The 26,664-nt window shown below is 41.2% G+C and overlaps 1 protein-coding gene across 2 annotated transcripts in view; it reads right to left on the bottom strand.

Moving 5' to 3' along the window:
* Positions 1-26,664, bottom strand: part of LOC146681725 (fibroblast growth factor 14-like) — a 69,655-nt gene that overhangs the window by 22,524 nt on the left and 20,467 nt on the right. The window contains exons 1-3 of one of the 2 annotated variants that reach the window (XM_085447555.1): positions 17,754-18,084; positions 10,408-10,518; positions 4,633-4,736 (exon numbers count right to left, since the gene is read on the bottom strand). In XM_085447555.1, coding sequence (XP_085303681.1) covers positions 4,633-4,736; positions 10,408-10,518; positions 17,754-17,946 — 408 coding nt within the window. In that variant the 5' untranslated portion in view covers positions 17,947-18,084. Of the gene's footprint in view, positions 1-4,632; positions 4,737-10,407; positions 10,519-17,753; positions 18,085-26,664 lie in introns of those variants that run through there. The other variant, XM_085447554.1, reaches the window with a different exon arrangement.

Raw genomic sequence — 26,664 nt, 5'->3', positions numbered from 1 at the left:
GGAAGTTGCATAATTTGTCGACTCCCACATCACTGTGACAAAAACAACCGACTAACCTGAGCAGGGTTTGTCAGAGAGTAAGGGGGTAACGCACAAGTTGTGACAATAGATTGATATTATATTGATAATATTCTCAATAAGGATTCATAAAAAAGTACATATAACACATTTGGGGAATCTGTTTATGTTTTGTGTGTTGGAAAGAAAATATCGTCCGATATATCAGAAAATCATCAAGTATTGATATCTGTCTTAAAAAAAAACTTTAATTAATATATGGTAAAGCTGATTTTCCTTGTGGTGTTCTTGAAATATATCACCTTTTTCTGCAGGCACTGTTTGAAAGGGTTGCTTACATTTTCACACAACTTCAGCTACAAGATAATGTTTTTACACCTGCTAGCAAACACGCAGTAATGTAAAAGTCCTTCCAAGTGCAAAATGCTTTGGACTGCTGGTCTATCTTGAAGTCGTTACAGAACAGACTGCAAACAAGTGCACCATGTCTTGTTGAAGTTGCAGGCACTGGAGTCCAATTCCTATGTAGCCAAGAGGGATGAAAGATAAACCAAACTGTGTCCAAAATAAGGCTCTTTGGTTAGTGCGAACTTGAAACAACCAATTACCAAATACATAAAGCTAAACATCGCTGCTCATGTCCAGAGCAGGATAAAACGAACTGTGATGGCACCCTTAGAACATTTAATGAGTATTTCTACAGGTTGGTTCATACTACCAGTGCGAGGCACTCCAACAGCCAAGACCTTTGCAGCAACCAATTAAGCATCAAGCAGTGCTGACATCACAATAAACCCATCCTGCTGTATATAATTTATATATTTGTTATCTTGTAGCTGTCTGCACATCAGTCACAGAGCTGGAAAATGATCAAACATGCTCACTTTCCCTCTATGCAGCTTTAGAGGGGATTTATGCTGAGTGTGAGTGTGTATATGCAGGGGGGGACTCCCCCTCCTCAATTATTTACAGGAAGTCCTCATGCATCTGTGACTTTCAGCGACAGGCTGAGAAAGCCCAGCAGAGCAGCACAGATCTCCGTTCTTTCTCTTCCCGATTACCCCCTTTGTCTACAGGCTTGTTTTTGCTCCTTTCTTCTTTTTTTTTTACAACTTTTTCCTCTCGCCCTTTTCCCCCTTCTGCCTAAACATTTCCTCCTCCCTCTCCATCCTCTCCCCTTTTCTCCATACATTTTTCATTTGTGTTTTGCACGTCTAGCTCCACAACATTTTACCTCATTTCATTTTGTCTGCAGTCCCCTCCCTTCAGTATTTTCCTCTGTTTTACCCTTTTCTCCTTCATTTCCAGATTTCTTTCTTATTTAATCAATGTCGTTTCCTCACATTTACATTATATATTTCTATTTTCTCTTGTCTTTCTTGCATTCATCTCCTCTCTCCACCTCCTTCTGTCATTTTTTACGACTTTTACTCTCGTTCCTTTCCCCTGACTGTCTCGTCCTTTTACATGCTCTTTATTTTCACCTCTTCTGTGTCACCTTCCCTCCTTTCTTATTTTCTGTCTGCAGCCCTTTTCCTCCATCCTCTTGATCTTTTCCTCATTGTCCTTGCCCTACTTTCTCTCCACTTTCTTTTCTTCTGCCTCACATCCAAGTCTATTCTTTCTTCTCCCCTCTCCTCCTTTCATTTTTTTCTGTCATGTACTGGCCTCACCCTTTTTCCTCTCACCTCTCCCTTTCATTTCCCTCCTTTCATCTCTCTTGTCTCTGCCTCTCCTCTCCGCTACCATCCATTTCTATTCCCCCGTCTCCTCCCTCCCTCTCTCTCTCTTTCTCCATCACCTCTCCTTACTTCTCTCCTTCTCCCGTCACCTCCTTTCCCCTCCTCCTCAGCTCCTGTCATCTCCAACCAAAAAAAGAAATGAAGGGGAGGAAGCAGGGGTGATGTCAGATGAGGGGACGTCAGTGGAAGAGGTTGAACTTTCTCTGAAGAGTCAGCATGGAAATAATTCATATTCTGCTCAAACATCTTCACGCCGCCACTCTTCTACCTCACTCCATCCTGCTCCGCTCCACTTGCTCTTCACCTCTTCTGCCGTCTCCCTGTCATGTCTTTCTTATTGTTCTCCATGTCTCTTTCTTATTTCAATTATTCGACAAGGTTTTCAGATTTTTGTTTCTTTCTTTTTTTCATTGTCTGAATTTTTTATGTTCAGGAAGGAGATGCTTCTGGAAAGGACACAGAATCTAACGATTATCAAATAATAAAAGACCGACTGAACGCATACTCGTCTGTAATCAGGCTAATATGCTTCACTGGCATCTATTCAAAGCAATTTATCTCTCTTTTCATCTCTCTCTTTTTCTATCTAATGAAACTGTCTCCAATCTTCTGTCCCACAAAACCTAAAAAATGGGTCTTTCACATTATCTTCTGACATGAGAAAAGCTTTTTGTGCTATTATGCACCGCTGGCTCTGACTCAGTATTTGTCTCTCAATCAAAACTCTGACGAGCCTTCCAGTTTATTTTTTAATTGATTTTAAGAATTAATCAGCTGCAGCTCATTGCCAGTTTGATAGAACAACAGCGTATGTTTGTTTTTTTCATATTTTAAAGCCAGATTTCAGTAAAGTTCCCCAACACATGCTGGGTTAGTGATCTTTGCATCTGATTTTTAATCAGTGTACCGTCACACAGAGCAGAATACAGAAGATCTGTGACGTAGTGGCTCACACAGCTCACAATCTATCACAATTCACAGGTTTTTGTAATGTGTGAAGTGCAGAACAGAAGTGAAAAGTACTGCACAAGCTAATGAGAATCAAAAGTCCTTTATTAAGTCAATGGGGCTCACAAACACTCAAATTGAAGTCAAAGGAAAGTGTTTTAACATTGTAGCCATGATAAGCATGAAAATACATGAATGTATAAGCATTGCAGAGCACTGGTCCCAATACTGATGTTAGATTATGGTAATAGGGAGGCCCTCCAACCATCCCTTCTAATGTGGGAGGCAACCAATAAGACCACTCCCTCCACAATCATGACCAATAAGATCATGCTCATCACCATCTAACAGGATATGTGGGATTCAACACGTGTGCAAAGTGATATTTAAAGCTATCACATTGTTTAGTATTTTCATGAAGCTCATTCTTTGTACTCATGTGCATGCAGAATTCATAGACACTGAGAATCTTTGCTAAATGGTTTCAACTGACTATTGTTCAGTACATCAAGTGTGAGAATTTGGAGAAACTCTAAGACTAAGTAGTGTGCAAGAAAGTTATGCTGTTAAAACAGAAGCTAAAACAGCAAATATGACCTTGAGCTTGACCTCAGTTTGGGTAAGGACCCATGAGATGATTGTTGTGTGAAAGTAAAATATGACTAATACTCTAGGAGGAAAAGTGAATCTTGTGAAAATGGAAAAGTGCCTGTAAAATGACAAACTTGACCTTGACCTTGAGCACAATTCGAGTCGAGATGCATTGGTTGATCACTGTGTGCACAACCGATAAAACTCTAGGAGGCGTAGTGATTCTCGTGACACGGACAGATGGATAACGAACGCCTAACCACGGCATAAGCTCATGTGTCCTTCAAGTCAAAAACTCCACATCAAGACCAAGGTCCCTGGATACAGTCCAAACAGTCCCTACACCTGGTAACTAAGCAGGGCTGTACAAAAAAATCCCCTCATGTTTCTTCCACACAATATAACGTCAGTGTGGAAGGTGATGATATATGTTTTAAAATATCTGTCACATTAGCCGGACAGTGATTCATTTACTTCACGTCTGGCTCTTTTAAAGAGTGTCACTAGATCCAAATGTTATTCTGGAAATTAGTCAAGGAGCCCATTAGGTAATTCACAGAAATAATAGGCCCTCATTTTGATAACTGATGAGCCATTTAAGCAAAAATGACAAAAGAAATCACAAGTTTAACCAATCCATGCACAGTAAACGTAATAACCCTGTGTTACCTTCCTTGAAAAATAAAAAATTTTCCGGTTGTTTCTTACTGTTTGCTTGCCAAGAGAAAAAAACACTGTAATATTTACTTGTTTTCTTTTTAAACAGATTTTTTTCCCACCAAATTAAACGATTAAGGTGAAAGTGACAATTTTCTTTTACATTTTATTATTCAAATGTAAAATAAATATATGAAGTTTGAATAAATAATGAAATAACACCTTAAAAACTATCTCTGCTTATTTCCCAAACTACTTTTGACCAGATTCAAGCAAAGTAATTTACCACTTTAATCGGAGCTAAAGTTAACAGACTAATCTCTCAGCTCACAGTTTCCCTGCAGACAAAGCAAAGCCTTCTGACTTTTTTCAAAGCAATAATATGTCCAGTTCTCAATAATTAAAATCACACAAGAAGTTGTCATTGATAAATTCAGATCCGCAAGTAAGCTAAACAATTTCTCCTGAGCATTGCTCCCCAATGCACAAAAAACAGGAAAGCGCCGTAATACCGGTTGTAATCGGTTAAAGCTCCCTGTGCTGTGCCGCACGCATTAAAGAAGCTGAAACAAAGCATTTCTTGTTGTGTCTTGTGTGTGTGTGTGTGTGTGTGTGTGTGTGTGTGTGTGTGTGTGTGCGTGCGTGCGTGCGCGTGTGTGTGTGTGCATGCACTCACCGAGGAGTAAAGGTGACCCTCTCCGTTCATTGCGATGTAGAGACCGGTCTTAACTGATTGGATGGCCACGACTCTCAGACCCACAGGAATTAAGTTAAACAGAGCTGAAGACAAAAGGAGACAAACTCAGTTCATGTGTTTGCGCTTCCTGCACACTTGTTGTGTGTCTCTTGTTGAAATGCAGTGCTCCCAGAACTGCTCAGTTGGTTTGGTCAACTGGTGAAGGGTGAAGCAGCCTCCACGGTCTCGTGGGGCTGCTTGCAGGGCTTTTAAATTCTGAATTTTACAGAAGAGAGATGGATTTCTTTTCTTCTATCCCAACACCAGTGCTCATGTCTATTAACATATTTAATATAACTGGATAAGAAATATTATTTGTGCAGCAAAAAAAATCATCCATTGTTCGGCTTAACATATAAAAGACTTTGTGACCAAAGTCTTCTTAAAAGCGTTGCAGGACAGTGAAAAATGTTTGTTCAATCTGAATCTGAACACCAGTAAAATAAAGATCTGGTGGAGGACATAAGGATATCTTAACCAAGGGCTCTGTGACATTTTAATATGAGCCACTTCTCATTTTTTCCAGAGGCACAGTCCACCTCTCAGCTCCATCGGTCAGTGTTATTTAAATAGAACAGCAGTCAGTGACGGTAAAGAAACAGACGGCTGGTTGCACCCATGTAGCCCGGGGGCTAGCGTCACCGGTGGTTTTGTTCACTTCCTGCAATCACGTAGCATCTTTTATCTTGTTTTCTTTTCTTAAACTGAATAATAGATAAATAATCTAGAATTATAACTCAACATATACACAGAACTTTAAACCTGAATATCAGTAGATGACATTATTTACTCTTTGAGGGGTCAACTAAGGAATTCATTTAGGCAGTTTACAAGAAGAAGAAATAACCTATGGCATTTTTGTGGCTCTCCATTATCACTGTGCTTTCTAATTATGTTCTTAGCTCTATGAGAGTGACTTCAATTTTACCAAAACTGCTTTACAAACATCAGTAAGACAGTAATGGATTCTGCATGCGAGAGAATCAGGATTAAAATTAAATTGATGCAAAAACGGAGCAAATAACCCAATCAGGCCTTGAGTGTCACTTCAGTTAAACAATCACAAGCAGCAAATCTTTCCATTTTAAAATAAACCCGCAAAGACAAAGGCAGGGCATGAAAAATCACAGACAATATGCTCACGATTTCCATTCTGATATAGTTTTTTAATCTAGATCCTCGGATATGAAAAGATGAAAATAATCACGCCCATCGGCAGTTATGACCTTTCAAGGTTGTTAAAATTCTTCTGTCTCTCGCTGAGGTCGGCTAAAGTGGTGCCACATTTAACTCGTGTGATCTGCGTGCTGACAGCACCGACACACAAACAGCATCAAGCAAGGTTTAAGGTGAATCCTTCTTTCTTTGTGTACACAGAGGAGAATATTTTCAATGTAATATACAGCTTTGGTTCCTCAGGTCAACGTAAACTAATCGTGTGATAGACTAGCTGTAACCTAACATCCACAGCATTTTTGTTAACTCATGATGTCTACCTTTGATTTTATTCAGCTATACTATTTTACATATCTAAGTTTCATTAGAGTTTGAAGTCTGTTGTCCATTCCCTCGCTTCCTCTCACCTACCTGAACCTCTCCAGCTGATAAAAAAAAAGCATTTTATTAGGTTTTTCATTCTCCGTTGCATTCTGTGAATCCAGAACTAGACTTTACATTATTGTCTTATTGTGCGGATGCTTTCCTCTATCGCTGCCGGTATAATTGTCTCGGGCGTTTGTGACTCCTCTTTTGATTAGCTGCCGCGTCCCACGGCTCGAGCTTAAAGATGTCGTCGTTTCATGTTGCGAGTTTGAGGCCCAGCTTCGAAACATCCACCTCTGAGATTTCTGCCTCCAACAGCAACTGTGTTTTTCCTACAACAATGTCCCAGATACTCTGGATAATCCACAGACTTCACTGTCAACTGCTGAAAGTTTTATACGACTGTCAGGCAATGAACTCCTATTGATGTGATATGCATCCATCAACCGTATACTGTATTTACCCTTAGGTATAGATACAGTACTTGCTGACTAACATTTGGAGTATTTTTTTCGACAGCTGAGACCTTTAGAAAGGAAACGAGTGCACACATTATCGCGTAAAAGCATTAAAAAAAACAACCATGACCTAAAATGAAGGTCACAACAGTGCATGTGCTCTTTTCTTTGTAATCAAAGGCTGATTGCACCTGGGATATCAGAGCCCTCATTAATCAAGGTTGCTTAGAAATGGTTGTTGATTTCTCAACCAACATTTACAGTGGAAATATGCCCAAGCACACCTGCGAGGAATCAGACTCGATAGATACCACAGTTAGTCAACCACCATCGTATTACACAGCCTTCATTAACATGAAGACATGAAACTGATCAGAGGTGCTGACAGCTGCCCCTTTAAATGCAGCAGGAAATGTTACTGACCAGACAAATGAAAAATAAATAAATAAATAAATTGCAGCTTGGCAACAAGCTTTGTCTCATCTACTTACTGCAGACTCGTTGTGGTAGAAATGTTAAAAATAAATAAATTAATGTAGATGTGAGGACATTTGGCAAAAAAAATAAAAATAATAATAATAGTAAATAAGTAGAACACTACCGCAAAAGGCGGACCGCAGAGCTCAGGCGACTCGGCCAATGTGAAAAGGACACTTTGGATGAGTGAGTGGCACGCCGCAGTGATTACTGATTAGCATTTGATTTTCTCTAAGCCCAATACATCAGAATATTACAACAAAGCTACATCAATCAATAAGCTGTCCATCTGCCGCTCCTCCCCCGGGGGGGCTGGGTTGGGCGTAGAGGGTCCGATAAAGTGAGCCTTAAAAAATTAATAAAATAAACTCTAAGAGCAGACACTTGTCCCAGAACATTTGGTCAGCTCTAAGAAAATGTCAAATGTCCCAAATGGAGCAATGATAAACACTCTGTTAATGTCTCATTGCTTCTTTCATGACTGCAGCTTCAGTCATTGCCACCAGTTAAAAACTGTTGAGTGCAGATCACTGTGACTGAACGGTAAAGCTGAAGAGCATGTTACTAATTCCCTTGCAAACTGAGGAACCTCTATTTAACCACTTATAACTACTGTAAAATATTTATTGAATATCTATCTTGTCTTTTTTTCTCTCTTTCCCAATGGACTCTCCTCTTTAACAGTGGGGAAAAAAACACGTGCCCCAACCTTCATATTAGATGAGGGTCGAGAGATTGACACGTCATCTCTAGATACCCAGGCAGCCTTGAGAAACAGTGTCAGTAGTTTTTACACTGCTATGAAATATATTTGGTTTAAAACGCTCCTCTCATTTCTCTCTTATTTACTGTAGATACTGGTTGACGTGCCTTGCGTACGTGCATCTGTCAAGAGTGTGCAACTGTCTGTCCAGGAGGCCAATTATTAGCAATGGCTCTGACCTCTATATGACCCAAATGATGCTTAAATGTTAAAAAAGGTGTCTTGCCACCAAGAAGCACAAGGGAACATACATGAACTGAGAGCTTTTCTTACATATCTTAATAAAATGTTTAATCATTGTGTTAAAAATGCTAGTTTGATCACGAATGAGAAACTATTTATCATGTAAACGTTTGCGGCTCATGGATAGCCTGAAAAACTCAGAGAGGATGTCACTGAATGTGTATTCAGTCTAATTCCAATTTACTTGTGTTGTTTATGCAGCAGCACATGCATGAGATACTTTTAATTAATGTGTGTTTTTGATAATTAATTAGGTTTTACATAAATAAATTCATGCTTTTTCATGCATTGAGGCATGTGTGGCATTCACGATAATTTGCGTGCCACCTAAAGTTTAAAGGAAGCTCTTTTTCCACATAATGTAAATTCTGAAAAACAAACACATCTGTAGTTTTAGTTGCCATGAGCAGATGTTGTAAGAAAGCAAATAAAATACTCTGTCACTTTACAAGTGACAATTTGGCAATCTGGCTATTACGTTAAAGCAGTTTCGTGTAGACTTCTTACATAAAAATAGCATTACACCTCATGCTACTAATCTGTACAATAAGAACTGCAACAAACTTTGGAACATATTGTTGTGAGCAGACTGTGAAAAAGCCTTGTCCACCTTTGACACCGTTTTCCACAACAGAAATACACATTTGGGCTGTTTGTACAGTCGTGGTAAAAAGAAAATACACCTTCTGTTAAATTTAAGGTTTTATATATCAGGACATAATAAAAAAGAACATATGGCCTTTAACAAGTCTTAAAATGATTTGAAAACATTTTTGAAACATACCTGTCATTATTCAGCTAACAGAAGCCAAAATGCAGAAGTAATGTGTGGAAAGTACACCCACTCAGTAGCTAGCTACCTTTAGTAGCAACTTAATCGTAATCATTCCCTCTGTGACCTTTGGTCCACTCTTCTTTACAACATTGCTTCAGTTCTTTGAGGTTTGCAGGCATTTGTTTATGAACAGCTCTGTTAAGATCCCACCACAGCTTTATAATCAAGTCAACCTTGATTATTTTCTGTTGTAGATTTGCTGCTGTGCTTGTGATCTTTGTCCTTTTGCATCATCCGATTTGGGGCTTTAGCTGTAGGACAGATGACCTCACATTTGATTCTAGAAATCAAATTTATTTAAAGTTATTTAGTTGACCATGAAGTTCATGGTCAACTAAATAACTGTAAGGCACCCAAATCCTGTGGTTGCAAAACAAGCCCAAATTATCAGTACGCTACCACCGTGCTTGACGGTTTATATGAGGTGTTTGTGCTGCATTTGGTTTTCCCCAAACGTGGTGCTGTGCATGATGACCAAACAGCTTCACTTTGGTCTGGTCTGTCCAAAGCACATTGTTCCAGAAGTCTTGTGGTTTGTTCAGATGTAATCTTGAAAACCTAATCCATGCTTTCCATGATCTTTTTAGAGAGAACAGGCTTTCTCCTGCAACACTTCCAAACAATCCTTACATGTTCACTATTTTTCTCATTGTGCTGTCATAAACTTTAACATTTAACACGCTAACTGAGGCCTGTAGACTCTGAGATGTAGCTCTTGGGATTTTTGCAGTTTCTCTGAGCATTGCATGCTCTGACCTTGGGGTGGATTTGCCAGGACATCCACTCTTGGGAAGCCTGTCGGCTATGCTGAATGTTTTCTAGGTTACTGAACAACCTGGTCTCACTGTGGAATGATGAACTTCAAATGGTTTGGAAATGACCTTATAACCCCACCCAGACTGACAGGCAGCAACAGTTGTTTCTCTAAGAAAACAACTGATAGAAAGGGATCATTGCCTTCCTATCTTGGTATTGTATAAACACACACCTGAATGCAACATACCAGCAAACTTCCCAAACTTCTGCTTTTATAGAGGTGCTCACACCTGCTGATGATCAGTTAACCAAGTGCATTTGATTAGCAGCACCTGTCTGATACTGACCTTCTTAATTCCTATGGAAGCAGTGAAGGCACACTTAATTATTTTACTCAATTATTTTTGTTGCCATATTATATTATATATGATATTTATATAGTTTTAAGACCTTCTGAGGAACAGATGATTTTTCATTATGTCCTTATGAATAAAACCTTAGACTTGAAAGAGGGTGTACTTTCTTTTGACTATGACTGAATATCTCCAGATGTTTTATTCCTTATATACACATGATTGTTTATGATGTCTTCCAGTGTGTGTATGTGTGCGTGAGTGTGGGTGTGTAGCGTGTCTACTAACAGGAGTTGGTGCTGTCGTCTTTGGTCCCGTCCAGACTTCCATCCTGGCCCATCTGGAGATAGAAGCCCTGCCTGCAGAACAACCTGGTCACTATGCCCTTCAGCTGTGGTTCTACACGCCACAAAACACAGACAAAAGACAGAGAGAGGAAGAGTTGAAAAAACAAGCTGATCTTCAAATCAGAGCATGCTGCACATTGTAAGGACCCGTGCATATTGTTAAGCAACACGAGACAAAACCAAGTGGTGATTTGTGTCCGTTTCAACGCTGATTTATGTAGAAAATTCCTGCTCTGAACTCACATCCTGCGCACATCTCGGAGGACGTATTTGTGGTACAGTACAGTTTAAAAAGAAGGACAATGTGACCACATGAAGCCTCCTGCATCCTGAGGGATTTCCTGTGGAGAGACTAGTCAAGCACATCCAATCCATTACAGGATTCTTGGACTAATCCGTCCTTCGTGGTCATTGTTCCACTTGAATAACATTGATAAATTATTTCTGAACCTTTGATGGTAAAGTGCAGCCTTAAATAGCTTTGTGTCTACTGTGCTCTGTCATGATTTACCAACATCTTTGTATACACGTGCTATTCTGTCTGTTCTAATGATTTCTCTTTATCTCAAGCACTTTTCCCCCCCATATTATTTTAAAGCTCAGATTCAAATACATCGTACGTAAATACTTAATAACCGCCGCAGATTTTGAAACCTCTGCAATAATTAAAAAGCACATCTAATGTAGCAAACAGAAGGCTGTGCTCTCGGCTATTTCATGTCGCTACAATTAAGCAGAAGCTGCATTTGCCTCTCGCCGTTTGACTCCGTGCATCCTGTATTCGTACAAGGAACAACTAAAACAAGACAAAATGACAAAAGTGACAGCGGGCCTGAAGGAGAGGGTGGAAACTCACGAAATGACAACGGACATGTAAAGCAGCTGAGAGACAGACAACAGACTGATTCACTAGACAAAGATCGAGATCGAGAGAGTCACAGAAGGACAGAGAGAGACTGAAAATCGGACGAAACTCTGACTGGGTCTTAGTTAGGCATTTAGGCGCTTCTTCGACAGGTACTAACAGTTATTTTCTCTATCATCTCTCCCTCTGCACAACGCTCATCCACACAAACACACACAGTGGTTTCTGAAGCTGATTATCTAAAATGACATCTCACAAACATACAGACACACGTACACACACACACACACACACACACACACACGCGCGTGACTACGCCCATTCTCCCTGCATAACACACATCGTGACTTCGCAGCTATAAAAAGGGGTGGGAATCCCCTTTGAACATGTATGTGAGAGACAGAGAGGGACTCTGTGGAGGTATACCCTAATGCATAGAGAAGGGAAAAAAAGCTGCGAGTGACCCAGTTAATGAGGACCATGTGTGTGTGAGAGAGGGAGACAGAGAGGGAGAGGGGTGTTTTCCATCTTTGCGTAGAATCCATCTTGTGCAGCAGGGGAGAAGGAGGAAAGAGGAGCCATGACGCTTGTAACCAGCACTTGAACTGCAAAAATTCACAGCACACAACCAAGCACGATATGCGGTGGCGTCTGTAATAAAATCTTAGTTAGAATATAGAGACGGCTATGAAATCACAAGGGAAGGATCGATCGCATTTTATACTAAAGATTTCTAAATAATATAATAGATACTTTTAAACGCTCCTCAGTGGAAATCCATTTTATTCTTGCCTCTCTCTTGTAAAAAATAAATAAATAAATCATGCATTTAAGTAAACATGTTTCCAGCTGACAGTTTGGGTATTTCGTTTTGCTTTGTGATCCCATATAACTCTCAACATTTGAATCTAAAGTCAGGGAGCACAGCGCCTGCTTCAGAGACGCTGAAATCAGTCACATTTCAATCTATCCTTGTTCGCGTGACGCGTATTCTCAGACAGCTGTAAATTTAATTCATTGTCTCTCATCCTCATCTTTTTCCCCCCATGGTGTGCCATCAACTAAAAGGCATTAATAAAACAGAGTGTGAAATTTATTTTTGCATTAGAGCTAAACCTGGAGGCACAGATGAGACCTTTCAGTCGGGCTTTGCCTTGATACATCTGTCTCTCGGTAGGCTTTAAAAAACCCTGTCTGATATGCAGGTGGATTTTAGTGGCAGCATGTAATAAAAGAACACGTTTTCTGGCTGGTGTTGTGACTCTGCCGATGGGAATTTACAAGGACGGGCGATTTGTTTAACGGAACAATTTATTTCCAAGTTGGGCTGCAAAAATCACAATATGTGTGACGTGTAAACTTAATCTCGCATCTACAGAGAAGAGTGCAGGAATCTCCTTTTTTACAGAAGGGTGGCAAATGAGTCGTGCTAACATGGCTTCTCAGACTGTGGGGTGTCCCCCACTGTGTGTGTGTTTTTTGGGTTACTGAGGTGTGGCAGAAAAAGTCCGATTAACCACTGCCTTCGCTTGAAAGGTCACAGCAAATCAATCCGAGGTTGTTCTGAGAGATCCCCTCTATCCTGTGATGAAACGCTTCTACCCTGATGGGAATGATCTCTTCCAGCCTCCGTGCTGCACGTGAGGGTTCACTGAATGGTAGGACTGACTCATTATGCTCGGCTCGGGCTTGTCGTCAGCTGCGATGGTCGTCGTGGAAGGTCAGGTGATCATAGAGTCATGAAATGTTTTGTGGGTTTTTTTGTGGCTGAGAGACATCAGTCAAGGCTGCCATCTGTTGTGACGTAAGTGATGTCGTCAAGAAAGAGGTGCTAGCTAGCAGGTTCCAGTTCCACAATCTGCACTAGCAACATAGCTCCTCTTTAGCTTTGTCTTATTTACAGGCGAGAGAATATAAAGTTCTGAACAGATGGTGAAGCAAAAGTGACAGAAGTCCTCTGGAAGACCCCCCCCCCCCCCCCCCCCAAATAAAAATCATCATTCATGGTCTTTCATGGTCAAAACACTAAATAAACAAATATCTTTTCTGATAATTTTGTTGTTGAGTTCTTCATTTGTTCCCCGTCTGTATATAACAACCTACCTAACTCCATAAGATGATCGAATTCAACTGTGTTAGCCTTCACCTGAACACCACGCTTTCAGGAGTTTAGCGTGAAAACAATACACTCATGTATTTAAAAGTGGTGAATGTTGGTCTTTGCATAACTCGCTGCTATAAAAGATGAAAAAAGACACACACACACAAAAAATCAATAACCCTCTAAGAGTCACCTGCTCATCCACTCACTCCTCCTCCCACCGTACGAAGCAGCCGCTGCTACAGTCATCCCCCCACTGTCGTCGAGGTGACATTCCCACAATTCCCAGTATCTCCCCTCCATCCTGTCTGTTGCTAGAGAAATTCCCATTCTTGGGTTGCCATGGCAACAGTCTCGTGATTCCAGACTGTTCCAGTGAAAGGGTATTCCCCAGTCCGCACACACACACACACGCACGCACGCACACACGCATGCACACACAGAGCTAAATTTTCTCCACGATGTGATCTGATTCAATCAGTCAGCCAATCAGGCTGCCACGCTGATTTGACATGTCGTATTGTCTGTTAATTCGCCCCAGTCTGAGTCTACATGCGGCGTAAAATACGGTTTGCAACACAAGTGTCTCATACAAGCGAGACGCTTGAAGACCTTCTCTCTTTTTCTTTGCACACACGCACACACCGTCTCACCAAACAAAAGCACCCGAGCGAAGAATTCACGTCCAGAAACCGAGTGCACCAATTTCATCCTCTTTTGCATCAACGTGATTAGTGATTAGAGGAACAGGCGCTGCTGAAAAGGGGGCATTTATATGAATCTAGAGATATAAATAATACAAGTCCTTAACCTGAATTTTTTCATAATGAGACAGCCTGATCAAATTTTATGCCAAGTCTGGTAATGCTGCGCTGTGCTGGTACTTCTTCACAGGCTTTTCTAGCCTTGACAAGAGCACCGTCCTTCATTGATTATCTATACTGCTTCTTATTATGCATTGACTGCAAAGCACGGGAACACCCTGTGCAGACATGCAGCTTCACAGACGTAGCATCTGGGCAAACAGAGGCGACAGAGTGAGCCACAGAGCTTCCCCTCGCTGCGGTGGGTGACAGTCAGTCACCGGCTTTAAAATGTGGCAGAATATTGGCAATTTGGCACCTGATCCGTGGAAATCCGTTTTACTGAGAGCAACTCAGTCCAGATTCAGGTTCATGTGGCAACATGGAAGCAGCTCAGTTGCCTTTTAGTTAGGCTCTGCCTCTTGGGAGAGGGTCTGCACGTGATCAGAGGTCAGCCTGGAGAAAACATTCCTACTGCAAGGCCTGAGTAAATGCCAGGTCAGGTTTTTATGTCCTGGATAAAACACTTACAGGTTTAAAAGAAAAATCTGTTTTTTTATGACTAGAAACAAAAACAACTAGAAAAAGCAACTATATCTCTTTAAATGAAGAAAAATTGAACCAGAAATTAAAGATCTGCATGCTATCACTAATTGCAAGCACAGATTTAATGGTCTCCCTTAAGAAAAGTAACTTTGCTTCTGATTGGATTCGGGAGAGATTAAAGATGAAATCATTCATAATTTGTTGCTCATCATATCTGTAGACGGTAATTTATTTTGTGTTGTCTGATAAATTGAAACCAACGTCCATTTGTTGCAATGTCTGGACTTGTCAAAGTTCATGATAATTTTAAACACTGAAGGCTTTTTTAAAATGATGGCGAAAACACGTGTTGCGTCTCTATACGCAAGACATTCCTCGCTTCAGCTGCACTTTTCTTTTGTTTCGTGCTCTTGTGAGTCCCATGCTTTAATGTAAACATGATTCCAACTGACAGCTGTGATATTTATGATTCAAAATAAGACTTTACCTGCCCAGCATCCGCCTGTCACCAAAGAACAGAAATCAAAGCACACTGCCCCGTTTAACTTTATGTGACGCACTGAAGAAGCGGTAATTTTTTTTTTAAAGTGTCATGTTCAGTATTTTATTTGGGGAAATATTTGTTTATAAAATGTATTGAAACAATGTATTTTGTATGCAATGCATCTGCTCTAATTAGCCCCAAAGCCAAGAATGAGAGTGTATGACAGCAGGTGAATGTTTTTTTAAAGCACAATTTCTTTATTTTTTTGGCAACAATTGTTTTATTTTTGTTTGTTTTTTCATTTGCATGTCCGTCGTGTGGCAATCAAATCCTCCAGTGATGGCAGCAGCTCTTAAGTGAAGCTGATTTCACTGCAGGATTTAAAGACTGTTGACTAAAATCCACCCACACCAGTGTGATGAGTTCTCTGCTCAGATGTCTAATTACTAATAATAACAACTAACAAAGAATAACTGTGGACGAGAAGGCGCTTTGGTCAGATATCACATTTTCAGCAGTAAGAAGAACGCAGATATAACATGTGTGTTCGAGTTATTGAGTAATGGAGGCTGCGGATCATTGTGAGTTGGGTGTGTATGTGTCTCCTTCACAAAACCTCTGGAAGACAGTAGGGGATGTTGGCAAATCTTTCTCATTTTAACACACACACACACAAAGCACAGACACTATGGATGTTGCCAAGCTTCCACCAGCAGCTCTCACAGCTGAGAACACAGAAATGGAGGGAGGCAAGGGAAAACAACGGGTGGAAAGACAGGAATACCTAAAAGGAAGGAGAAGGATGCAGGGACGCAGGACGAGGTGGAAAGTGTGGGGGTGATGAACCAAAGGGCAGGAGATTAAAGGAGGTGAGGAAGAATGAAGAAGGGGAAAAGGAGAAAGTAGGAGAAAGAGACTGAGAGAGAAGAAATTGAGGGATGAAAGCAAGGAAGGAGATTTGAATGGAAAGGAGAGCAGTACGCTGAGGAGACGATAAAGAGAGGAAAGGGAAAATAGGGGAGGAATGAGGAGAAAGGATAGGAGGCCACAATGCACAGGAAGTGACTAGGTGAAGCTTGAACAACAGATAAAAAGATCTAAGGCAGGTGGGGAAGATTATGGTGCGGGGGAGGAGATGGAGGAATGAAGAAGAGGAGGAGAAGAAAGGAAGTGAAGGGAGGGAAAAATTTCTGAGGAAATGGAGGTGAAAGGTGGAGAAATGTCAGCACGAGGTGGGAAAAAATAGAAAATTAAGAAAAGAGGACAGGAGAATTGAAAGGAAAGACGATTAGGAAAGAAAGGAGATAAGGATGAAAGTTGGCAAGGTGAGAAAGGAAACGAGAAGGAAACACAGGAAAATAAGATGAGAGAGACGAGAGAAGGGTGGGAGCGGGGGGGGACAATGGAGAAGCGAGACCACCTCCAACTCCCACCGAGCTCTGGAATCAGGCTCTCAAATCCCCCACAAATTTTCCCATCAGTCACCAGACCAAACCAGTGACAACAAATTCATATCGGCGCAACTCCTCACATTTGCCACCCCTCCATATCATCCCCCCACCTCCTCCTCTCATTTCCTGCCTCCCTCTCCCCTCCCCTCCCCTCCCGCACGCCATCACCTGCTGGTTTCTCACACAATCAATTGATTACAACAGCACTTATCGTCTCTGCTATTGAACGCTTTCTATAGCGCATCATCACAACATTCTCATTAATCTACATTCACTTCTACGTGTAATCACTTCCCTTTGTGGCAAAGAGCCCGTCCCATGATGTAACAATGATGTTAATTTGGATTTGAGTGGGCCTTGAGAGCTGAATGGTGGAAAATTTTCCTTACTTTTTTCCCTTTTCTTGTTTTTTTTTTTTACCTCCACATAAACAAATCTGTTTCCATATTTCTCTATAGGGAGGAAACAAGAAATAAAGGTTAATTTGTTGCTGTCATTGCTTAGTTTTGGGGGGTTTTGTCTGACATTTTGCTAGTGTTAAGGCAAAGTGTGATCTTGGTGATAAGGCACTTTCAATTATGAGCTGAAAATGAGAGAGCCAGGCAGAGGTCCACATAGAGACAGGCAGAGAGAGAGAGGCTAGACAGACTAATCTGCGGCTTCAATAATGGATGTACCTGGAAACTACTGAACCATAGGGCACAACAAGGCATGACAGTGCGCGCGAGTGTGTGTCACACTACAGAGGGGAAAGAGAGATGGAGGATACAGAGAGAGAGGGAGACTGGGGCTGAGTCTGGCAGTGTGTATTTTTGCATGTTCGGGGTGCTTGCGCGTGCGTGTGCTCGTGCGTATACGCGTGCCCCAGCCTGCCAGGGCGTGAACGTGAAGGAGATTGTGCACAAAATGTGGCCGTGCGTAAAAGTGCATACCCGCATGCGTGTGTAGAAGCGCGCGCGCACGTGCGTATCAATAGGTTTGCGTCCCTGCAACCGTGTGTATGTGTGCATGCATGTGCAACCCCCCCTCCTCCACACCTTGCCTCCGTAGCCTCCTCTTCTTCAATCCAAATATCCGGACTTTGGAGAAGATGTCGACCAGATTCCCGTTGCACAGCCCCTGCTTCTTACCGGGGCTCTTCCGCCGCCGGTGAGCAGTCGGTCGGTGGGCGTGTTGCTCTCTTGCTTGTCGCTTCTGCCGGATCAAACCGCTGGCGATTGCCGCTGCCATGGCTCAGCCGATACAAAAACAGCCTTGTCTCCGTCCTCGTCTCCAGTCTCTTCAGTTGTGTCCACCGGAGGGGACGGAGCGCAGACGAAACCAGACACAAACCTCCAGTCTCCGCTTTACCGGCTATAACGGCCCCATACTTCAGCCACAACGCGGTAAAGTCCAAGAAAAATAAAAATATATATATAAAAAAAAAAATAAACCACACGTTACTGCATATTTTCTGCTGCCGATATTCTTCTGGCCATAGATTTGAAACGCACAGCGGTTTACCTGTCCGTCACGTTTCACCGGTCTGTCTGTCAGTCAGGGAACAGCAGCTGTCACTGAACGGCTCCTCCAAACAATCTTTCCACACCCCGCTCGTCAGTTTGTGCTCCCATGGTCAACGGGCGAGACCGGCAATTAAAAAAAATATCTGAAAGACACAGCAGTGCCTCAGAAAGCAGTTGCGTCCTCTCCTCTGAAAAGCGCCCGTTTGTATTCCGCTGACTGAAGCGCGAGGGGCGCGTGCTGCCGGCGCGAGCCCATCCAGCTGTGTGCAACTAACGAGAGTCACAAGGAGCATCACCGGAAAGAGGGCGGTTTGTCTTTCACAGTGAAAGCCTCATAGCCCTCTCTGTGGTTCCAAAAGGGTTGTGCGCATTAATGAGCCACTTGACGGCAAAGAAAATAAAAATATTTAGATCATAAAAAAAGATTATTATTATTATTATTCAAGTCTGACTCTGTTATTCTACTCTGATTGTTCCGTGATTTAACAACCTGTTGCTGCCATCAAGGGGTCAGTTTTATACATTTTAGGAAAAAATGTCACAAATTTGTAAAAACATTTATTATGTATTTATTTATTTAAAAAACATTTAATGACTTATGCTCGCCTTTCAGTGTAAACTAAGTGTAGCGTTATTGTTAAATTTGTCCTGCAATAGTCTGATTCTTATTTACTGTAATTATTGTTTGTTTGTTTTGTTTTGTTGTTTTATTGAACCTTTAATTAATTAATTAATTAATTAATTAATTAATTAATATATTAAATTTTTTTTCTACGCCTAATTGAGAAAAGCTGTTATTTTTAACGCTTTAAGAAAAGCATAAATAAATAAATTTAGGCTTCCAGTTCGGAAACTGTCCCGTTAAGTTATCATTTTGGGGTATGTGTCAAAGCTTCAGCGTCAGTTACGGCGCTTGTTACTTTGAAGGTAATGACCGGATGTCCTCAGGTTATTTGACGCTTGAAAGCGCGAGCGCTCTCTACCTGAAAGCACACGGCTGCTGGAGCCACGCGCCGGGCGAGCGGCCACACACGCGCTCTCAAAAACAACTGGTCATCCTCGGGCCGGTGGGGAGGAGGGGACGACGTCACCGGCTGGAGCGGCAGCAGATGGGTTTTACTCTGAAATAAAACGCAGGTAAGTGCAAGCTGCGAACTTCTACGGTCCTTTACGCGCGCCTTAGTCCTGCTGTAAGGCTGAACCCAGATTTGTGGCTAATATTTTATTTAAAATGTTTCTAATTAAACGCACAGCCACTGTTTACGTAGGAGTTTACGGTGTCACTGTGCTGTCAGACCTCAACAGGACAGCCATTAATGCTAAACGTTCTGGTTTTAGCATTTTCGTGATTGGTTTTCAGGAAACTTAACAGCAGTAGCTGGTTTTCAATTTAGGATCTGCATACATTGCTTGACCCGTTAAGATGCAAAATACTGTTGCTATTTGGCTATAAAATCTCTCTGCAAACACTTTGGGTCTTTAAATTGTGATACATTGCAATGAGTTTAAGAAGTAGCTCAGTCAAGTAACTTAAGTAATCAAGTGAGGTACGGGTCAACTTTCAGGTAGATTTATGGTATCAGCTTTGTAAAATCTCAGCTATAGCCAAGAAAGGGAAAATTCTGGAGGGCTGTTTTCTTTTTATGCCAGTCTGGCCCTTGATTAAATTTAATTTCCCGCCTTTGATTTATATCCATTAATGTCTCAAGTGTTTTCTATGGACGTGGATATGTTTAAAGACATAAAGCACTGTGCTGGCTTCAGTTCCGCTTTTTCTTACATTCACCAGCTTCCTTCTACTTATTTCATTCTATACTGGCAAAAAATGAACAGTGCTTTAGCCAGTGAAGCCTGTTCTGCTCATTACCACCTCACATATCCCCGCTGTCTGTATTCAGCTCAGGAAAGGCTGTCTGAATGAGTGGTTTAAAAATGCAAGAGTTGGGCTCCACTGATAGCCTGATAAATTGCGGGGCAGCCTTGCCTGTGTGGTTCGCCTACAGTGCACATGCTTGTATATATATATATATTACAGGTGCAGGTTTCCGGCTGTAAGGTTACACCACGGGACGGACTACACGATACTCACCCACAATGTGACAGCATGTGGGGCAGTAACAGCTGTAACTCAACCCTGTGCGCTGACGTCACACCTCTATTTCTAAGCAGGTAAATGCACCATAAGGACACCTTACATTTAATCACCCCCCAAACAGTGAAACTCACTATTATTATTTTGAAAATTTATGTTTTGCCTAAACTTCACAAGCCTGCCTGAATCTGTCTTTTTCAGTACTGCATGTAGGTCAGCCATCTCTCCAGAATAAAGAGCTGGGCTGGGACCCAGTTGGACACAAAGAGCATTGAAATGAATTTCCCCCACTTTCTTCTGGGGAAACTGATATCAAAGAAAATCCCGAAACCGTCGCCAGTCTATCTGTCTTTACGATGAGTAACAGGGCCGTGGGGTTAGGACCCGTGGGTCTTTGAAGACGCGCCGGCTAGAACCTCAATTTTTTATCAGAGAACGACACATTTGATCAAGTTGGCACAGTGCAGTTCTCTGCAGATATGCGGCAGCAGTGATACCAACATGTGCTTTAAATATGCTGGGCTAAACTTCAGTGTGGAGGAAAATACGCACAGCTGTAATTCAGTTTAATTTAGCTTTTGCATATTCATAATTTAACCAGGAAGCACAAGGTGCTTTTGGTGGTGCCCTGCAACCAGAAGGTGCAGTTTGGTGATTAATGGTAATTACTATACTTGATAGTATTCATTTTTCCCTGCAGGTAAATCCTTTTGATTCTGGTATAGTCTGGGGCTAAAATTATTACTGTGTTCATTTTAAAATATATATGTTTTTAATTATTCTTGGGTTTTTTTACTATAGTTTCTTTATCTTACTTTGAAAATTCTCTGTTATAAAACTTTGCAATAATAATGAAAGTGCTATCCTGTCATAGGTCTTTTTTTGTCCTTGTTGTGCGGCTTCAAAAAAATGACTTTAGGGCAGTGGGATGTGATTAAAAAATAATCGGATGTTGCTGTGAGGCTTCCTGACGTCAGAAGCAGGTCAGGAACACTTGAACCAAAATATTTCAGCACCAGAGACAGCGACAGCCCTCTCACCCTGCTTCCTCTCTCTCTCTCTCTGCATGTGTGTGTGTGGGAGTTTTACACACACACACACACAAACACACACATTGTGTTTTTTTAACCCTTGTATGGTGTTCGGGTCTGTGAGACCCGTGTTCAGTTTTTTTCAAAAGAAAAATTAAACAATTAATTATTTTTTCACGTGTAAATGTGTTGTGTCTTTCCACTCACTCCACTTGATTATAACTGATTTATTTATAACATTTTATATAAAAGAAAAACGAGAAGCACATTAATTCATAAATGTGATCTAACAAAGGTAAAGGGAAAAAATTAACCATGTTTGCTGTTCATATGTCTTGTAATTGGGATGAAGTAAACATCTGTTGAGTAATTTAACATAAAATTGTTTGATAGTGTTAATTTGGAAAGCCAAAACTCTAGCGGGTCCACCAGACCCATGAACACTGGCTGAGTAACAAAAATACGAACACCACACAAGGGTGGTGTTAAGAAGGTAACACAGAAATATGATGTATGTTGGTCCTCATTGCCACTAGGTGGCAGCAGAGCCTGTCTAAGCGAAGGACCAGTGCAGCAGAAGTCCTTCACTAACATGATGACTAACAGTAAGAGAAAAACTCAAATGACTGTAAAACCTTTAACGTTAATGATTTAATGAAGTCCTGAAGAGTCTATCAGATCTTTCATCTCTGAGAGATCAAACTGTGTCATTGCCACTGTGTCCTTAACGTTGTCCTAATGTTATATTTAACTGTGCTTAACAGACCCAAGACCCAACAGCAGCATGACGTCGTCACCCTGCATCTATTGTCCCATTTCAGCAGGTATCTCTGAAATTTCTGGCAGTGATGACGCGCTGCCATTAAAGCATTTCTCTCTGTTTTTTTCCTCCCAGACAGCAAGAAAAAAAGAAAAAAGAGAGCAAAGAAAGTGTTGGTGTGTACTTGCGTGAAGATGACAGGTTTTTTCTTTTTTTATCCAGGTCACTTCAAGTAAGGGAGTCATGAATAAATCAAAGCTACATTTCCATTAAAATTCAACTCCACAGCTGCTTTTTATAACATCCCAGGGAGGTGGGACACTGCTCAGAAGCTTCAAAAAGGAAAAGCCTCACCTTCTTCCATCCACTTATTCCACTGCCCACAGCCTCAAAAAACAAAAAACTTTACAGGGAAACAGAGTCAAAGGGAGACAACACAAGATCACAAACACACCAGACATGCATAAACTATAGGATGCAACATTGTGATTCGCTTTCTTTCTAAATCCATTCAAAATCTTCTCCTTGAGAGGAAACACACTGAGAGATACTGTTATCTTCTGTCTCAACATTTTCCACATACCGAAGTGTTCTTCTCAGCCTGCTCAGAGGCAGCGGCGCCCTCTACGGGCACTAAAGGAGACCGGCACTCACCCCTCATTCCTTCACCTCAACTTTTCCCTATCTCACTCTCATTATAATGTACTCTGTCATCCGCTGTGAAGACATTTTCATCCACAGGGATGAAAATGTATTTTTTATTGCAGCAGTAAAACTCAAATTTGGTGGTGACTGCACTAAGCTTTTCTCACGGTTTATGTATATAGTTATGGTTGCTTCAAACTGCAACCAAAAAAAACCCTTTACAAAAGTAAATCTGTGGTCATTAAAGAAATTAATTGCCTCAAAACATTAGCAATGAAATGCTAACAGAAGAAGAGTGCCTGTGACATTTTGAGGTGTTTGTTCTCAGACACAAACACCAAAGTGCTGCCAAGAAAGAGAGAAAAAAAGAATTATTGTACAGTTCTGGCAACAAACCACCAAAACTGCTCGACTACCTTGAGAGAAGCGCGCAAACATGTTGAACATGTTGGATGTGGGAGGGTGAAGCTGGCTTCTTTGGTTCTTGTAGGGCACTTTTATTTTCCTTTAGTGGCATTTTAACTGTTTGAACAGGGCGCTACTCCAATGAAGCGAGACCTTACTGCTTCTTGTACAGCATGTAGCAATGTTTAGGAGAATCATGTCCTCATAAGTTTGTGTTTTGGGGTCAGATAACAAGCAGCATAATTTGATTGATACACGCAGATCCCCATCCAGCACCTTCGAGGTAAACTTGAACATTAACTTTATCACCCGGCACCCAACATCAAATCCCTCTAACGTTAAAACAGAGTTCCCAAATTAGTTATGAATGAAACAATCCTAAAACAAATCAAGAAGTAGAAGGGTTTGCTTTCAAACCTATTGATTGTTGATTGTTTCACAGTGTCCCAGTTCTTAGAAAAATCACCCAAAGTTTGAAAAGATGGGAATAAGATGGGAAATAGGGAAAAGGTTTCTGCCTACAAACGTATAAATAAATTATAAAGTTTAATTAAATTTTTGATGTCTTCTTTTGCTTTGATAACAGGGTTAATGGTTTATGGCATGCACATCAGAAGTAACTGATTTATTATCATAAAATGTGAAAATAGTGTTTTTTCTCATAATTACAATGATAACAAAAACACGGAGATTCATTTTTTAAGACATCTTGATTCCCAATTTCTGCTTCATGTGTATTTCCTATAGTTAGAGTCGGGTGTGCTGCACAGGATTGCAGGGTGGGCGGTTAAACTGTTGGCCACGAACACAAAGTTTCACTGCAGAAAAGCACAAATGGTCATAAAGCACAATCTAATTGGACACACCAGTTAAAATAACCTCCATCTGAGGCTATTTTATCAGTCAGCATTACACTTAAGGCGGTTCTTGGGAATCACTTCTTAAAAAATCTCTGCAGGTGGCGCTCTATCTGCCTGCCTGGCTCGGTCATGAGGACTACAGCTGCTTGCGCTGACTGATCTTTCTCTCCTGCTCTGATCAAAGCAACAGGTAAATAATGCATCCAAGTGTCGAGATCAAGAATCAAAGAGCTATTAATATCAGTGAGTCTGGGAGGCAGGGGAGATAAGAGAGCTGGTGAAGAGAGGATGATGTAGCGATGAGGGGATAGAGATACAGACAGGGAAGGTAACAGATGTGGGTGGGTGTTCCCCAGACGGGAGTGTGAGGATAGCCGCTCTGAACTCAGCAGGATGAGTCATAATTCGCGCTCACACACCCGCCCACATGCACGTACGCACACTCGCAGAGGCACAGGCGCGGGGAAGTCCACTGTTGCCTAGGTAACGAGTGATGGGTCTCCGAAAGGAGGGAGGGAACACCTGCTGAATGCTGAGAGGGTAACAAACACGCACACAGGCACACACACACACATCTGGCATCAATTACATTAATCACAGGGCTTTTCTGACTTTCTCCTCTCTGCTGCTGCTGCGCCTCGCTCCTGTGCACACACAAACACTGAAACACAAGCACATGATCACACACACACACACACCTATGCTGCTGTTAGACATAAGGAAAACAATCACCATTAGAAGATGCCACTTTCTTTCTGTCTCCACTCCTTGCTTCCCTTTGGTCCTTTCCTTGTCACCTTTCACTCCTCCCCTGTCCCCATCTCCCCTCTTCTCTTATCCTCTCCTTTCTTCTCCTCATCTGTGTTTGTAACATCTCTAACACAGCGGGGAGAAGAAGAGAGGGAATGGGGGGACTAAATTATTCATTCACCCCCCCACCCTTTTCCTTCCATCTCTGCTGTCTCTAGCGCTCCTCCTCCTTGTTTCTCTCTGTTTGTTATACCTATTCCTGTCTCATCCCAATTTTTTTAAGCATTCAGCAGCCTCTCTCTCTTTTGTATGCTCACTAGCACAAAGACCAGTGAGAAACTTTGCATGTACTGGATGTCAGAAAACTCACAGGGACATGTGCATCACAAGGACAGACGCAATAAAAACACGGAGTATTTTTGTTCCTGTCATAATAGTTTGTCATTCGGGCTGTTAAAGCGAGCGTTAAAGTTTTTGAAGGAGGGTGGGGGGAATGGGTTAGGGGGATTGAGATTTTGAGGTTTTGTTATTGCTTTAAAACTTAAAATTAGCGCCAGAAGCGCAGGGTTATAAAGACACTGCAGTGACCGAAATCTCATGTTAATATCGATGATAATTCAGTGTCCCAGCTAACTACCCTCAGGTCAGTGGCTCAGCGTTTTACTGGCCTATGTACATTTTTTTTATTGGCTTGTGAAAAGGCTTTTATTTTTACATGTAAAATATTAATGCAATTTAAATAATACCATATTTTATATTATTTTACTTTTTTAATCTAAATTTTTTTACAAAAGCCTTGAAACAAAATGGTCTAGTACACCTCATGCCCCCTTGCATATTTTAATACAACATCTGAGGGCTTACTGCAGATTTTTCTCTGTGTATGAGGTGCATGGAGCAGCTACAAAGTTCCCTTTTCCTCCAACTCAGAATTTGTTGATCAACAGCAAAGGTCTTAAGGTCGATTACAGGGACAGACCTGCTGTTTTGGGAGCTGGGAACACACCGATTGCTCATAAGACATTTGAAGGGTGTTTTTCTCATCTGTTCTTTATTTCTTAAACTTTCACTTATCGGTTGTAGTAAATGTCAGCATCAGCTAATATATAGCCCAGCCCATATATTTCAGGCTATTCTTATAGTGTACAAATGCTCATTAGTATGCATATTGTGTAGACGTGTTAAATACTGGTTTAGCAGATAGTTATCAAATATGCTAAACTGTAATAATAGGTAATAACTCGAAATTCTTGACATATGAAAAGAACAAATGTAGCTAGCAGATAATGTGCAAGAGATGTAAACTTTTATGTTTCTCTAAAAAATAGAAAAATAGAAACCTAATGAAGAAAAAGGACGGAGAAACTGATCACAAGAGACAGAGTCACAAACACAAACATGCGTACAATGATTTGACACTCATGTTGTGCCATTACTTACAGCATTTTGCAGTCCACTGTATCGTGCATACATCATAGAATAGAAAAATTGTCTGGATAACCTTGAATAAAACCCCCTAAAAACAATAAAACACAAAAAACACACACACAATTCCCCCCTCTCTTGTCATGGCGGATTTTCTTGACAAACTTGAAAAGCAACTAACTCAACTACCCCCAAGATCAAGTACTCCTGTCTCCAAAACACTCTCACACTGATTACATAGTGATGTCTCAGTTTTTAGTTTAGCCTATATATTCCCGTGAAATGCCATTCAAAGCCTTCTGCCATTTGTGCCACTTTGAAGTATGAAGTAGTGGCAGTAAAGTTTATATTAGTCATGCCAATTTCCATAGAGTTACCAAGTGTTTATTGAAAAAGAAAAATGGCACTGGAATTACCTGAAATGCTCCAATCAGGTCCACGTGTTTATCTGTATGGCTGCTGGTTAAAGTAGCAG

This window comes from Copadichromis virginalis, linkage group LG23 (genome assembly GCF_057382275.1).
Source record: "Copadichromis virginalis isolate Kocher_CV1m ecotype Utaka linkage group LG23, C_Virginalis_male_GT1.1, whole genome shotgun sequence".
Classification (NCBI taxonomy): domain Eukaryota; kingdom Metazoa; phylum Chordata; class Actinopteri; order Cichliformes; family Cichlidae; genus Copadichromis; species Copadichromis virginalis.
Note: the sequence above shows the minus strand (reverse complement) of the source record. Positions and strands in the feature narration are given on the sequence as shown.